Source organism: Amblyomma maculatum, chromosome 4 (assembly GCF_055883805.1).
Source record: "Amblyomma maculatum isolate TAMU_Amacu chromosome 4, ASM5588380v1, whole genome shotgun sequence".
NCBI lineage: Eukaryota > Metazoa > Arthropoda > Arachnida > Ixodida > Ixodidae > Amblyomma > Amblyomma maculatum.
This window is the reverse complement of record NC_139347.1, coordinates 192,934,115-192,947,169: the sequence shown is the minus strand read 5'-3', so window position 1 is coordinate 192,947,169 and position 13,055 is coordinate 192,934,115. Positions and strand designations below refer to the sequence as shown.

Below are 13,055 nucleotides of genomic sequence, written 5' to 3'. Positions count from 1 at the left end.
GTGAAACGAACGGACCTAGTGGCTACTTTTCCGCTCAGGCAAAAAGCCAGGCGGCCATATACTGTGTGATGTCAGTGCACATTGAAGAACTTCCGGTTGAAATTTCCAAAGCCCACAACTGCGTCATTTTCAATTCCCTTGCCTATTTGCTTTTGTTTATAAAAGGCACGAGCAGTCGCCGAAGCCGGCGGCAGCTTTTCGGTGGAGGCGAAAAGCAAGGTGCCCATGTTACGTGCAATGTCAGTGCACATTAAAGAATTCCAGGTGGTCGAAATTTCCGGATCCCTCCACCACTGTGGCATCTCTCACTATGGCATCTCATAGCCAGAGTCACTTAGGTCTGTTAAACTCTACAGACCAAACCAGGCTCTGAAGCGTGCTTTGCAGTGGTGTAGTTGTGGCTGTGTTCTTGCTTGTGCTTTTGTTCTGGGCTAAGGCTCTTTATTTTGCATTGATATTACTTGCAGGGAATTCTTTCTGCATAGCCACACTCATTGCAACCTGTGAAGAGAAAATTGTGTGCTACGCTGTAAGTTACCATAGTACTGCGCAAGACAAAGTGCGAAAGCACATCTACATTTTTAATTGCTCGCCCAGAAGTTAGCCATGTTATCAGTTTTTCGATTGAAATAACTTATTACCATATGCGAGAATCCTGATGTCAGTGAGCCCAATGGCCTACCACCATTTATGGATGTGTCTGTTATCAATTTCATTTCGCAAACGTTGCAAAAGTCTTATGAACTAGCTCAATATTAGGCTCACTTCATGGCGGCTTTTCAAGAGTCTGTCTGGTGAAAAGGTGCAAAGAGATGTGGCCTGTCATTCCTGTTCATAAGTTGATTTTTTTCTTCGGCCCAAAAGAATAATTTTTGCACTAAAACTTCATTCAAGTGGAGCTGTGTGCATTAGGTTGTTAACTATTACATTTTGTGGCTGCCGTAACGATTTGAAAGCCGATTTTACCGCATTTCCTGATAGAATTCAGTGTTAATAATCTGAGTGCATGAGCTCAAAAGGATAGACGCAGCAAAAGTGTTTTTTTTTTTTTAATTTTTTAATTGTTCTAAAACTTTCCTTAATTAACTCTACGACTGTTATCTTTAAGAATTTTTGCTACTGCAAGTCTTCCACTAATTTTATTTTCCAGCTGATTGCGCATTTATCAACAGCCTGAAAGTTTGCGACTTGGACGCAGTTTCCTTTAATGGCTGCGTGCGCCGCCACTGTTATACACCTGTACTCCATTTCATACATCAGGTGCAACGCAGCAAAAGCTACCCAAGTAGTCCACAAGAAGAAAAAAAAGGCATATCACTATGCGCTCGTTCTGTGGCAGAATGGTTTCTGCGCAAACTGGCTCTATTCCGACCATACACGTTTGCAATAACTTACTTCGCGTGCCTGGACATCTGCGCAGTGCCGATCTTAGTGAAAAAAAACCCGCTCCGAAGAGGCAGTAGAGGTCGGTGCGTTGTGCAGCACGGAGGGCACCGCTGGCAGGGTTGCAGGGCAGCGAAAACGAGACGTGAAGAAAACAACAAATAGAACATACAAATTCGCCGAATCCTTTTTTAAAAAATAGGTGATTTTTAAAAAGTTGATGGTAAATGTACAAGCTTGCAGACAAAGAAACTATTATTTCCTCTCGTCAAGAGCAGGCACTATTTTTCATTGCGGATACGGGGATTGCAGACAAGAGCTGTAGCTTTGCCAGTGTTGCATTTGATGTATGAAACTCATTAAGGGGGGACACGGGTCTTTGGGACCAAAAAATGACCAAAAAACCGATTTTCTGAAAATGGCATTTTTGGAATCTGTGGCTATTAATCTACAAGTTCACCAATTTTCTTCTTCCAGAAGTCAGTATTTTCAGCATAATAACGAATTGAAATCATCGCGCGGGCTGAATTTGCGCAGCAGCAGACGATAAAACGGCACATTTTTCGTTGCGCGCAACTGCCGTTCCGCCGGACCGATCTCGGCCATGTTAGGCTCATTTGAAAGAGCGCTTTCTGGGTTTCAATTTCCCGCCGCTAGCGCTTGTCTGCCCTCAATGGCCACTGAGAAAAATAACCACAAAGAAAAACGAAAACGCGGCGTCTGATTCGCTGCTGAGCGCACGTGACTGCAACTGAGCCATCCGATTGGCTGATTCTATCGCACGTCGTCTGCATGCGGCGGGCCAGCAGCCGTTGAAAGCGTCCGAGACGCCATTTTGTTCTGAGTCGAGACCGAGGCGAGACGATGCCCCTCAGTAAATTCCGCTCGCGCCACAAATTCGGCAAAAAGAAGAAGAGTGCGCGCGGCGACAACTTTCGGAACCGTGCTGCGGCACCCGAAAGCTCCGAGGATGTGCAGGAGCCAGCGGCAAGTCAAGAAGTCCCCGCGGACGAAATAGGCCTAGCGAGCTCGGCGGCGCCTACGCCCAGCGGACGCGTCCGCCACGACACGACGATGCTGCAGCCTTCGGACTTGATTGAAAAGAAAAGAAAAGCCGAAGGAATGCTGCAGGAGCTGGGTTCAACCGCAGCGACGAAGAGGAAAGCGGATTTCATCGCCACTTCTGACGCCCGTCTTCTTGACGCGACCGGCGGTTGCCGTGCGGTCGATACGACGTTCACTGTTGTGAGTTTGGAGTCGCTGAACGAACTGTTGTCTGCTGTGAAGTGCAAAGTGTGTGGCGGGGATGTCCATATTTCAAAAGGAAATCGTGAATATGGTCTAGCCGTTAAACTCTCTCTCGCGTGCGTGATTTGCGGGGACATTTCATCGGCATGGAATTCGCCGCGCGTGCAAGGCAGCCAGAAGATAAATCCGTTTGCCGTGAATATCCTTGCTGCACGCGCGATGCAAAGTACCGGACATAGGCAAACGGCGCTGAATGATGTGTTTGCGGCGATGAACATATCTCATCGTGGCCTGCACACGAAAACGTGGCAGGACTACGTAAAGAGTAAGCTGACGCCCGCAGCAACACGCGCAGCCGAAGGAGTGTTGAAAGACAGCGCCCGTTCTGTTCGGCAACTCTATAACGAGTTGAACCTTGACAACCCCGGGAACATTTGTCTCTTTCGATGGTTCATGGATGACCCGGGGTCATTCATCCCACATCGGTGTCGGCGCCGTAGTAGAACTTTTTACTGAACTGGTGCTCGACTATGTAGTTTTCAGTAACTTTTGTGCTGGGTGTGAGCGTGGGCCCAAAGAAGGTGACCCGTCCTATGAGGCGTGGAAAGAAAGCCACTTGTGCCAAAAGAACACGGACAAAAAGTCCGGTGAAATGGAAGTTCAGGCCGGACTTGTTTTGTTTGAAAGGTCACTGGAGAAACATGGCCTTAGGTACACGACCATGCTCTCAGACGGCGATAGCCGCACATTTCTTGCATTGCAAGAATCAGCTGTGTACGGCTACATCGAAATCAGCAAAGAAGACTGCACAAACCATGTGCAGAAGCGGATGGGAACGGCCCTACGCAATGCAATTGCCAAGCATAAAGGTGATGCAAAAGAGAGCTTGAGTGGCAAAGGAAAGCTGACAGGCGACCTTGTCACCAAGTTGACATCGTATTACAGCTGGGCCCTGAAGTCCCATGCTGGAGATGTTGGGGCAATGCATAAGGCAGTGATGGCTACCTATCATCACGTAACCTCCAATGATACCGTGTCAAATCACACCCTCTACCCGACAGGCGCAAACTCGTGGTGCCGCCAGAATGCTGCTGCAGCCAAGGGAGAGCCTGCTCCCAAGCACAGATACAGCTTGCCACCACATGTGTGCAAAGCACTTTTGCCTATTTATGAGCGCTTGGCAGACCCAAAGCTGCTGGAGCGGTGCCAGCAGGGAAAAACCCAGAACAGTAATGAAAGCTTGCACTCCCTAATATGGTCACTCGCACCAAAGGAGCGCCATGCGTCACTGTTCTCCGTTCAAGCAGCTGTTGCGGAGGCTGTTGTCCGCTTCAATGCAGGAAACCTACAAGCATGCTCAAAAATACTGAGTGAGCTAAATATGAACCCTGGCGTCCAGAATATCAGGAGGATGGCTGAGAAGGACAGGCGCCGAACAGCCGAATCAGTACGCAAGCGTGCCTCTGCGGAAAACATGCATCGGGCACTGAAAAAGCGGCATTCTAGTCAGCCCAAGCAGTCAGATTACATGCCTGGTGCATATTAGCTGTCTGCAAGTGTAAATATGTATATATCTTTTTGAAATTTTGAATAAATTGTGCCTAGTTTGTTTTTTCCCATTTTCTCAAAACTCAAATTTTGGACACTTGGCTGGTTTAGTTCGTCGATATCTCTGCATCTAGGACAGATAGAGATGTAATTCCTTTTTCTAAATAAAGCTGAAGGTGCAGTGAATGCAATGATCGAAGCAGAATTCTTTATTCAAGCTTCAAAAATTTTTTATTTTGCCAAGTTAATTGAAGCATGATAGGCACGTCTTGAAGGCCAACTTTCAAAGTGCAGCAAAATTGCTAATAAGGGTAAAATGGAAAAACTGCTTTGATCATTGCACTCTTTGGTCATTGTACTGTACTGCCATGCATTAAAAATGATGTTTTATAGAGGCATTTTTTTTGCGCGGAAGTACTAATTAAATGGATAATTAATACTATTATCTCGGGAATTAACTGACATAGAGAAAAACAAGTTACATTTTTGAAATCAGCATAAAAATCTGAACAAAAGGGTATGATTTTATCAGGATTGGCTTTAAAATAATGAAAATAGCTCTAAGACCAGTGTCCCCCCTTAAAGGTGCCTCACATCGAGGCACCCTATTTTGACCAATTGAAACTGGCATTTTTCGATACATGGGGCCTATAGGAAATTTGCAACTGGTAGTATCAAAGAGGTCTGCTGAGGCTGGCGTCAGTGCGCTTTTAATTTTCAGTGAACTTGTGACGTTTGTACGCACGTTACCATTAATAAAAGCCTTTCACTATTGTGAACTGCAGTTTATGATTAATAAATTGCTGTTTGTTGGAAATTATTTGTCTATGCTCATTATCATCAGCAGCTACATTTTTGAGCCTCTTCACTCGTCAGGGAACTTGACCTGAAATAATTGGGGAAAACCTTGAAAAGTCGACGGTTTTGAAAATAGTGGTTTGTATTAGGTGTGGCTCAATATTGTTTTCAGCCGGCTTCGCCGTTTGTTGGCTAGGAGGTGCCCATAGAGCTGTGTTGCAAGATGTGTCTGCCCGGTGTCGATGCCTTTTTGCTGCTACAGGTGGCATTGACTTGCACTGCGTCACTTGGTTAGGCTGCTGTTAACAGCCTTTTCCACTTGTAAACGGTGCGACACTAAAAGAATGTGCGGTTCTCATTTTGCCACCATGCTTGCAAAACGTCCGTGGTGGTAATTACAACACGCATACATTGGCCTGAAGCATGCTTCGAACAGTCTGTGTCTGGTCCCCTTTCCCTTTTTTTTTTCTTCCCCCAATGCTCTCTCGCTCTCTCCAGGTGCACGATTGACTGGAAGAAGGGCAAGAATGTGACTGTGAAGACCCTGAAGAAGAAGCAGAAGCACAAGAGCAAGGGCACGGTGCGGTTTGTGACCAAAACTGTGCAGAAGGACTCGTTCTTCAACTTCTTCAGCCCTCCGAGTGAGGCGGCCGGCGAACAGCTGGACGAGGACACTCAAGCGCTGCTGGCAGCAGACTTTGAGATCGGCCACGTGCTCAAGGAGCGAGTGGTTCCTCGCGCAGTGCTCTACTTCACGGGGGAGGCCCTCCAGGAGGACGAGGTTCGTGACCTGCTTAGAGGAAGGACTGTGCTGTCTCGGGTGGCTAGGTTACTTGTTTTTCAACACCTTGCAAAAGGTTCTTATATTCTGATTTCGATCATTCTGTTGGTTAGCATTCGTTTGGTGCCATTTCTTGTTCGCTGAGGTCTTGTTAGGTAGTGGCCATGGCATTAATAGGCATCCACACTACCTTTGAAATGGCTCGTCACGCGTAATGTATTTTTGCAGCCTGGTGGGTGTAATTACAGCAAAATAATTGGTTATCTGAGCCGAAGTTTGCATTTCATTTGATGCTGCTAACCCTTGCAGTGTCAGAAGCAGATATTCAAACAGGCCAGTGTTAATGTGAACTATAATAAAGTGCAGTTGGAGGTTAACACTTACACCAGAGAAAATTAAACGTGCACTGGGCAGTGTTCAATGATTGCATGCATTGAAAAGTGAAAGAATGTGCTTGAAAATCATTTGCAAAACTGTTGCACTATTTGACATGTTTTACGTCTTTTTACGTCTTTATTTCTGTTTACGTTAGGCGTTTCCCTTGCGGCAGAACTAAGTTGTTTCATGGATGTAGGGGTGGGGGTGGGGGTGAAGGTTGGGATAGATATGAGGGACCGGTGTCCACTTCCTCGAGGTAGGGTCGTCCCGAGGTCGGCTCCGCGAAGTAATGGCCTGGTCCTTCTTCCTTGAAGTAAGAAAGAAAAGTTCGCCAGAGCCGGGTTGCTTCTGATGGCCCGATGTACGATGGGGGATCGACCCATGCCTGCAGGGTTGCAGGTCGCTTGACATGTTTATTGAGCTCCCATGGACGGAACTTCTGACATAGGTGTGCCACAACCCTTTAAGTGCAGCCAGGGGCACTCCGCGATAAATGTTTGCACGCTGAGCAGTGTTGGGCACTTGGGTAGCAGTTGACTAGTAGCAGCTTTGTTTGGCAAGGCTGTATAAGGTTCTTAATGCAAATGCTTTCATTCCAGAAAACCTGTTTTGCTGGTGGCTCAGGGCTCACATGAGTAGCGTTACATTCCAAGGAGCCCACTGTGATGGCTTAGTGGTTACTGAGTGGTTACTGCTACTGAGCTGGCTGTATTCCGGTTGCTGCAGTTGCTTTTTTCTTGAGGTGAAATGCAACGCCCATGTACCATAGGATTTCATAGAACCAAGGTGGTCAAAACTACACAGTGTCCTCTATTGCAGTGTCAGTCTTGCATAGCCAGTCTTTCTGTTGTATAAACTAAAGATGTGAGAGTGCAGTCGTGCCACGTTAATATGGACAGGTTGGTTCTCTAACAAAGCTATCCATGAAGAGTCATCCATAACGAATCGCGAGGAAAAAGCACGCTGTGGTTAAAGCCAGCTTTTCTGCATGGAGGTGGTCAATAAAGTTGAAATTAATTTTCGGATGTACAAGCCTATTATCTCCATTTATTGAAATAATGCGGTACACCATGATCTGTATGGCAGCTTTATGGCGTAGCATAGATAAATTGCTTAGCTTCTACAACTGTTCACGTACAGGACACTCAGTGGGGTGGAAGACACTGAATTTATCCTTTTAGTTTACATAAGCTGCAGAAAGTTTTCATCACAGCCATTTCGTGCAGTGGGGAAAAGGGTAAGTGCATAGACCCAAACTTTGCATTAAACACGAAACCACAAAAACTGCCACCAAGTCATTTGTACTTTTTGGTTGCATTCCTCAACTAACCTGCGCTTAAAGTGCATAAACAAACGTCACAGTGGGGCAGTGAATATTTGTTTCTCATTCCCACTCATATTAAAGAGACAAAAATGCATGGACGCCAATAGTCTCTGTGCATTTCGTTCTTGTATATACTGTCAGGACAGCAAGGTTCCGTTAAAGAGGCATAAATTTGTTGAAAATGTTTGGTCCCCTGAAAAACTGACCATAATTTGAGCCTTTCATATTAACTAGGCACGACTGTACTTGATATATTAAAAACAAAGGGAGTATGTTATTCTTTTCATATTCGACAATTTCCAAATTCACTACGTGCTTCACCACCGTGCTTGACCACATGGAATGTGCAGTAAGAGGGCTTAGTCTCCAATGCAGACAAGCATCGTGCACTTCATGTAAACGATTTTCAGCAGCTTTTCTGGCCATTCGATAATTCAAGCTTTCTGTTAATTTCTCTTTTTTTTTGTCTGGTCCCTTAAGCGACAAATTAGCAGTAGCTTACTGTATTCAGCAGTAATATGATGGTTTCACCAGTTCTCGTATAAAAAAACCTGTATAAGACAACATCCCATGTAAAAAGATGAAATTCAATGAGAATTATATATATACACATTATATGTATGTATGTATATATACCGGGTGTCCCAACTAATTTGAACCAAGGGTTATACAATAATATATGAGGTAGGTCAGTGAAACCATTTGCGTACAACTGCCAGCCTCCTTCGCACTACAGGCAATTTTTTGTTTTACAAATACTTTTATGTTAATTTTTCTAATTCATTCAATATTCCCCTTAGACCAAAAATGGTAATTGGAAAGTTGTAGAGCACCTTCAGAAACCCCCACTCCATTAATTGTGATAAAGAAAGTCACTTATCTTTTTTCCGGACTCTAAAGAAAGCCTGCGGAATACAAATAACACGTGACTAGCGCATTTAAGCGCCGCGATTGTGGTGTTCTCAGCCGTGGTTTGAGCGAACGAAGTTAGCTTTGGCCATGTCTCCTCTGCCTCGTTAAAGCAGCAGGCCTGATATGCCTGCAGTGGCTTCTTCACCCGCGCCAAACAGCCGGCCCACGTGACTGTGCAAGTAGCAGCGAGCGCGCGCAGACAGAGATTCTAACAAGGCCTTTGCATCGCCTTCTCTCCCATCACCCTGCGTCACAACAAAGGGATGAGCGATAAGGTATCAGCCACTGAATGAGTGTACAGACTTGGATAAAGGGGCGAGATGACATCATGTGACTAGACTCAAATTCGCTCTCGCGCGTTCATTTCCCGTAATTTATCATTGACAGCCTGTCGTGACATAGGCTGCTGAGGTGCGCAGGTCTTGCCAAGATCGCGGTGGCAATGGGCGAGCTCTAGCTCGCTCCAACCATCGCCAACATTTCAGCCTGCCGCTGCAACCGGACCATCGGGTCACGGCCACAGCTGATTTCGTTCGTTCAAACCAAGACTGAGAGCATCACAATCGTGGTGCTCAAATGCGCTAGTCACGTGGTATTATTTGTATTTCGCAGGCTTTCTTTTGAGCCCGGAAAAAGATACACATGATACTTTCTTTATCGCGATTAATGGAATAGGGGTTTCTGAAGGAGCTCTACAACTTTCCAATTCACATTTTCGGTCTAAGGTGAATATTTAGTAAGTTAGAAAAATTGACGTAATCAGCTAATTAAGTAATTGCAAAACAAAAACTTTCCTGTGGAGCACAAGGAGGTTGGCAATTGTATGCAACTGGTTTTTAACCCTTGGTTCAAGTTAGCTGGGACACCCGGTATATACTGGGTGTCCCAGCTAACACCGCAGTCAGTTTTTTGTCCAGGCGTCGTTTTCGGCTGCTAAAAATATCACTTTATGGAAATGCTAGTTTGATGAAAACACTGTAGCTAGCTTTTTTCAAGATCTACAACTTTTGCATTGACACTTTTTCTCTCAAGCCAATAATTAAAAAATAGCTAATTCGTCTTTACTAATTAATCAACTGTAGTGAATGAAAAAAGGCAACTGGGGGCCCCTGCAGTGGTGCTCGCTGCGCCCCGAGCATGTCCTCTTGCTTGGTTGCGATTCTGAATGAGGAATGACAGTGGCTCAATGGCAGAACACTTCAAAATAGGTCTTATAGCACTTCTTTTTAAATTGCTTGATGTTCTGTAGGTAACATTTTGATGTTGGTACTTGTTTATAATGATCACAGCTTTTCATAAAACTTGGCAAAACATTTAACTCTTCAAGCAGAGGACAATTTGAGTGTTTTTTCAGTCTTGTTCTCGCTGGTTTCTCAACAGGATCGGAGTGCTGAATCACTTGCTTATACAATGTGCTGTAGTAGTGATGGAGGGACTGCCTGACTTATCAACTTTTTAGAGCGCAGCTCTTTGGCGTCCGTTTCTGGGTTTCGCGTCGTCGTCTGCCTCGTAACCAGCTCCGCCCCCCTTTCATCCCCCCAGCGCTAGCAGCGACCGACTGATACCGCTGACGCCGCTAGAGAGTCCAGATAACGTGACTGCATAGAACACCGTCGCCGCCATGCAGAAAGAGGGGGGAGGGTTCCCCCCCCCCCCCCCCCTGTTCCTGTGTGGCAGATAGGGTGCTCTTCAGTTGCCGACGCGCCGGTTATTTCACGTAGGCCCTGGCACGTCGACGAATACGTGACCACCTTCCCACGGCTAGACCTGGTTCTTGGGGCTGCGGAAGCGAGGGTATCATATTGTTTGCGTCGGCATCGGCGGCGTTGTCCCTGAAACCAACTCCGCAGCTGGGGTTGACTCACTATCGGCGTCAGCAGCATCAGTCAGTCGCTGCTATCTCTTCCCTCCTCCCTTTATCGCGTTGTCCGCTTGCTGCGCGCGCTTCTGCCCCCATCGTTTGCCGCTGGGTGTACACGCCGCTCTTCCTGCGAATCTCCGGTTGTCAAAGCGCCGGCTCGAACTTAATTCCTTTCTTCGCTCCTCCTCCAATGCAACCCCTGTGCGGTGGCAATCAGAGAGCCAGATCGGTGGCGGCGGATCTGTATATGTGCACCGCCCGAGCCGAAATTGCCGCTGCCGTTCGCCACTGCGAAATTATCTGCCAGTTCTTTCTGAGCCATGAGCGAGACGACCGGTGGAAGTCCTCCGTCTGCTGCTGCTGCTAAACGTGCTGCCAGAGAAAAAAATTCTGTTATAGCGCATACATGTGTTGCTCGATTTCTTTGCCTCAATCTATCGAAAAGGTGAAACAGCTTATTTGCTGCGCTCAAATTTTGCATTAGGAAGTAACGTAATCGTCGGTAATTTTTTTTTGTAGTATGATGAAGATGAAGAGGTCGATGATGAGGAGGATGATGACCTGAATGAGTTCCTTGATGAAGATGATGAAAACGACCCAGACTTCACACCCAAGGTGAGGAAATGAGTTTTCTGCTTCTTTGGGTGGCTGTTGCACGGGAGTGGCTTAACACCATATAATGAAGCACCAGCAGAAGCAGTTCTTGCTTGCTGGCTGACCTTGTGCTAGGCTTTTGTGCTCTACGCATTAAAAGCAGCCACTGGCAGTCCAAGTCATCTTCTGAGTACAAAGAGGAAACCAGATGTCTCTGGCCATGAAGTACTTAGGGTACTTAGCCTCATTTCATCTGATTGGTCCCTCTTGGAAAGAGGAAAATTTCAGTTATAGCCGGTTGTTGCAAAACTTTATGAATGTGTGGATTAAACTGTAGGCATTACAGAGTATGTTCTAAAAATAAAGTGGACAAGTGGCTGTATTTTGGTGAAGGTGACATACAAAAAATTCCAACTGGGTGTAGTAATGTGAAAGCATTCTTGCTGTTGCTTTGCTTGAATTGAATAATTTACTATGAGTAACAAATTCACCTAAATGATAAAATGACCCATCAATTGTGGGTATTTGACTACTTCAGGTAAATGATTTGTTGAATAATTTAATAAACCAATTATGTAAATAAATGAACAGTGAAGTCACGGAAATTTAGTTTGTGTGGACATGCTCGGATGGCACTGTCCACGCACTCTGCCAACACATTCTAGTGATGCCAGCCAGCCATTAGATAAGGCTTTCGCATTGAAAACAGGTTTTGATGCATGTTCAAAAACTGTTGGGAGCTCTAAATTTATCTGGAGCTTTCCATTGACATCCCTCACAGCCGTATGTTAAAACGCACGTGCAGTATAAAACCTCATTGCAGTAAATGTAAACCTCTTCTCCTTATGCTTTGCTCGTCAGAGTGGAACATTTCTGGAGCTGTATTCTGCAGCTGATGTCTTTGCAGTACTGTCATTCATCTAGTCGGGAAGGAACAGCTATACAGGCATTCCTCTAAAATTTTGCACGGCTACTGCAATGTTGAGAATGCAGTTGAATTAATTGGCCTCCGTAAGTAGCTAGCCCATCTGTTGGGACACAGTCAATTAGAATGGATGAAGCATTCTGGCATTAGTGGAGAGGGATTTCAATACCTATTGCTTGTTTCTGTGCAACAGTTCATGCAGTGCACTTTTTTTTTTCGTTTTGGGTTACATTGCACTTACTCTAAAATGGGAAGACCTCATTTGCATATGCCTGTTGTGCTTATTATTTTTTGCCTCTGCATTAGTTAATGCATGTGCCAGCCTGAAACTACAACTTGGGCCTGCTCAAAATGTGGGGTGGCAAAGGCAGCATTTTCTAGTGTGTTATTTTGGTGTTGTTGATCTTTCTAAAACCCCTTGCCTTTTGTGTTATGCACAAGGTTCTAGTGGCTAAGCTTGGATTCAGTGTACATGGCTTGTGTTCCCGTACCCCCCACGGCAGGCTTGAACTTGATTCCTGTGCTGTTTTGTTTTCAGTTGTGATGTCTTTTGCTTCACAGAGCACCAAGAAAGGGGAGCCTCCGGCAGAGTGCAAGCAGCAGTAATCTAGACGTGGCTTAAATCTTTTTTTAAGGACACATGTACCCACTCTCCCTTCTTGCATGTCTCAGCTGTTTGAAATTGTTACCAAAAGTTTCCTTTTCAAACCGAGTATTTTGTGCTCGCGCATTTACATGTTGTCGCAAGTCAACTGCAACCAAATTGAAAATAAACTGCGTTTACAAACCTCTTGTGTGGAGTTTTGTACATTTAGGTGGATAGTTGGTGGGTGCAGGAAGTTTCAGCTTGAAGCAGTATTGTAGGGCTCATTCAGTGGAAAATTTCGAATAGAAGCAGCCTTCGAGCTAGTGGAATATAGGAGCTCTCTTAATGGAAGCAGCTGTGCAGTGTCTAATCTGGGCTTTCAGTAGATATATGAAAGGGCTCGCGAGTGAAGATGGAGGGACCTTGGCCTTCTCTCTTCATCCTGTGGGTTGGGGGCTTAGTGTTGTCTGCTCTTATTCCTGGTTATTCCATGCTGAATGTGCCTTCTCTACATGGTTGCAGGTCAGTGATGAGCAAGGAAGTAGGGGCTAGTATACCACCCCTGAAGTGCACTGCACGTACGCGTGGTGTACTTTTTGCACACCCGCTTGTCTCGTTCACGTAGATGCGAGGGTGCCACCTGAGGCAAAAAAACTAGCGGCACCCCATGCCTGTTAGCAACAATCTTCATCTATGTTGTGATGGGTGGGGCCAGCT

At 45.7% G+C, this 13,055-nt stretch overlaps 1 protein-coding gene across 5 annotated transcripts in view; it reads left to right on the top strand.

Moving 5' to 3' along the window:
• The window catches only part of LOC146193920 (nucleosome assembly protein 1-like 1), a 40,344-nt gene extending 27,805 nt beyond the window's left edge, over positions 1–12,539 (top strand). For 2 of the 5 annotated variants that reach the window (XM_084602870.1, XM_084602871.1), the window contains exons 11-13: positions 5,476–5,758; positions 10,753–10,848; positions 12,314–12,539. In XM_084602870.1, coding sequence (XP_084458996.1) covers positions 5,476–5,758; positions 10,753–10,848; positions 12,314–12,358 — 424 coding nt within the window. In that variant the 3' untranslated portion in view covers positions 12,359–12,539. Of the gene's footprint in view, positions 1–5,475; positions 5,835–10,752; positions 10,849–12,290 lie in introns of all 5 variants that reach the window. The other 3 variants (XR_014706877.1, XR_014706878.1, XM_084602872.1) reach the window with 3 other exon arrangements.
• Positions 12,540–13,055: the final 516 nt, after the last annotated feature.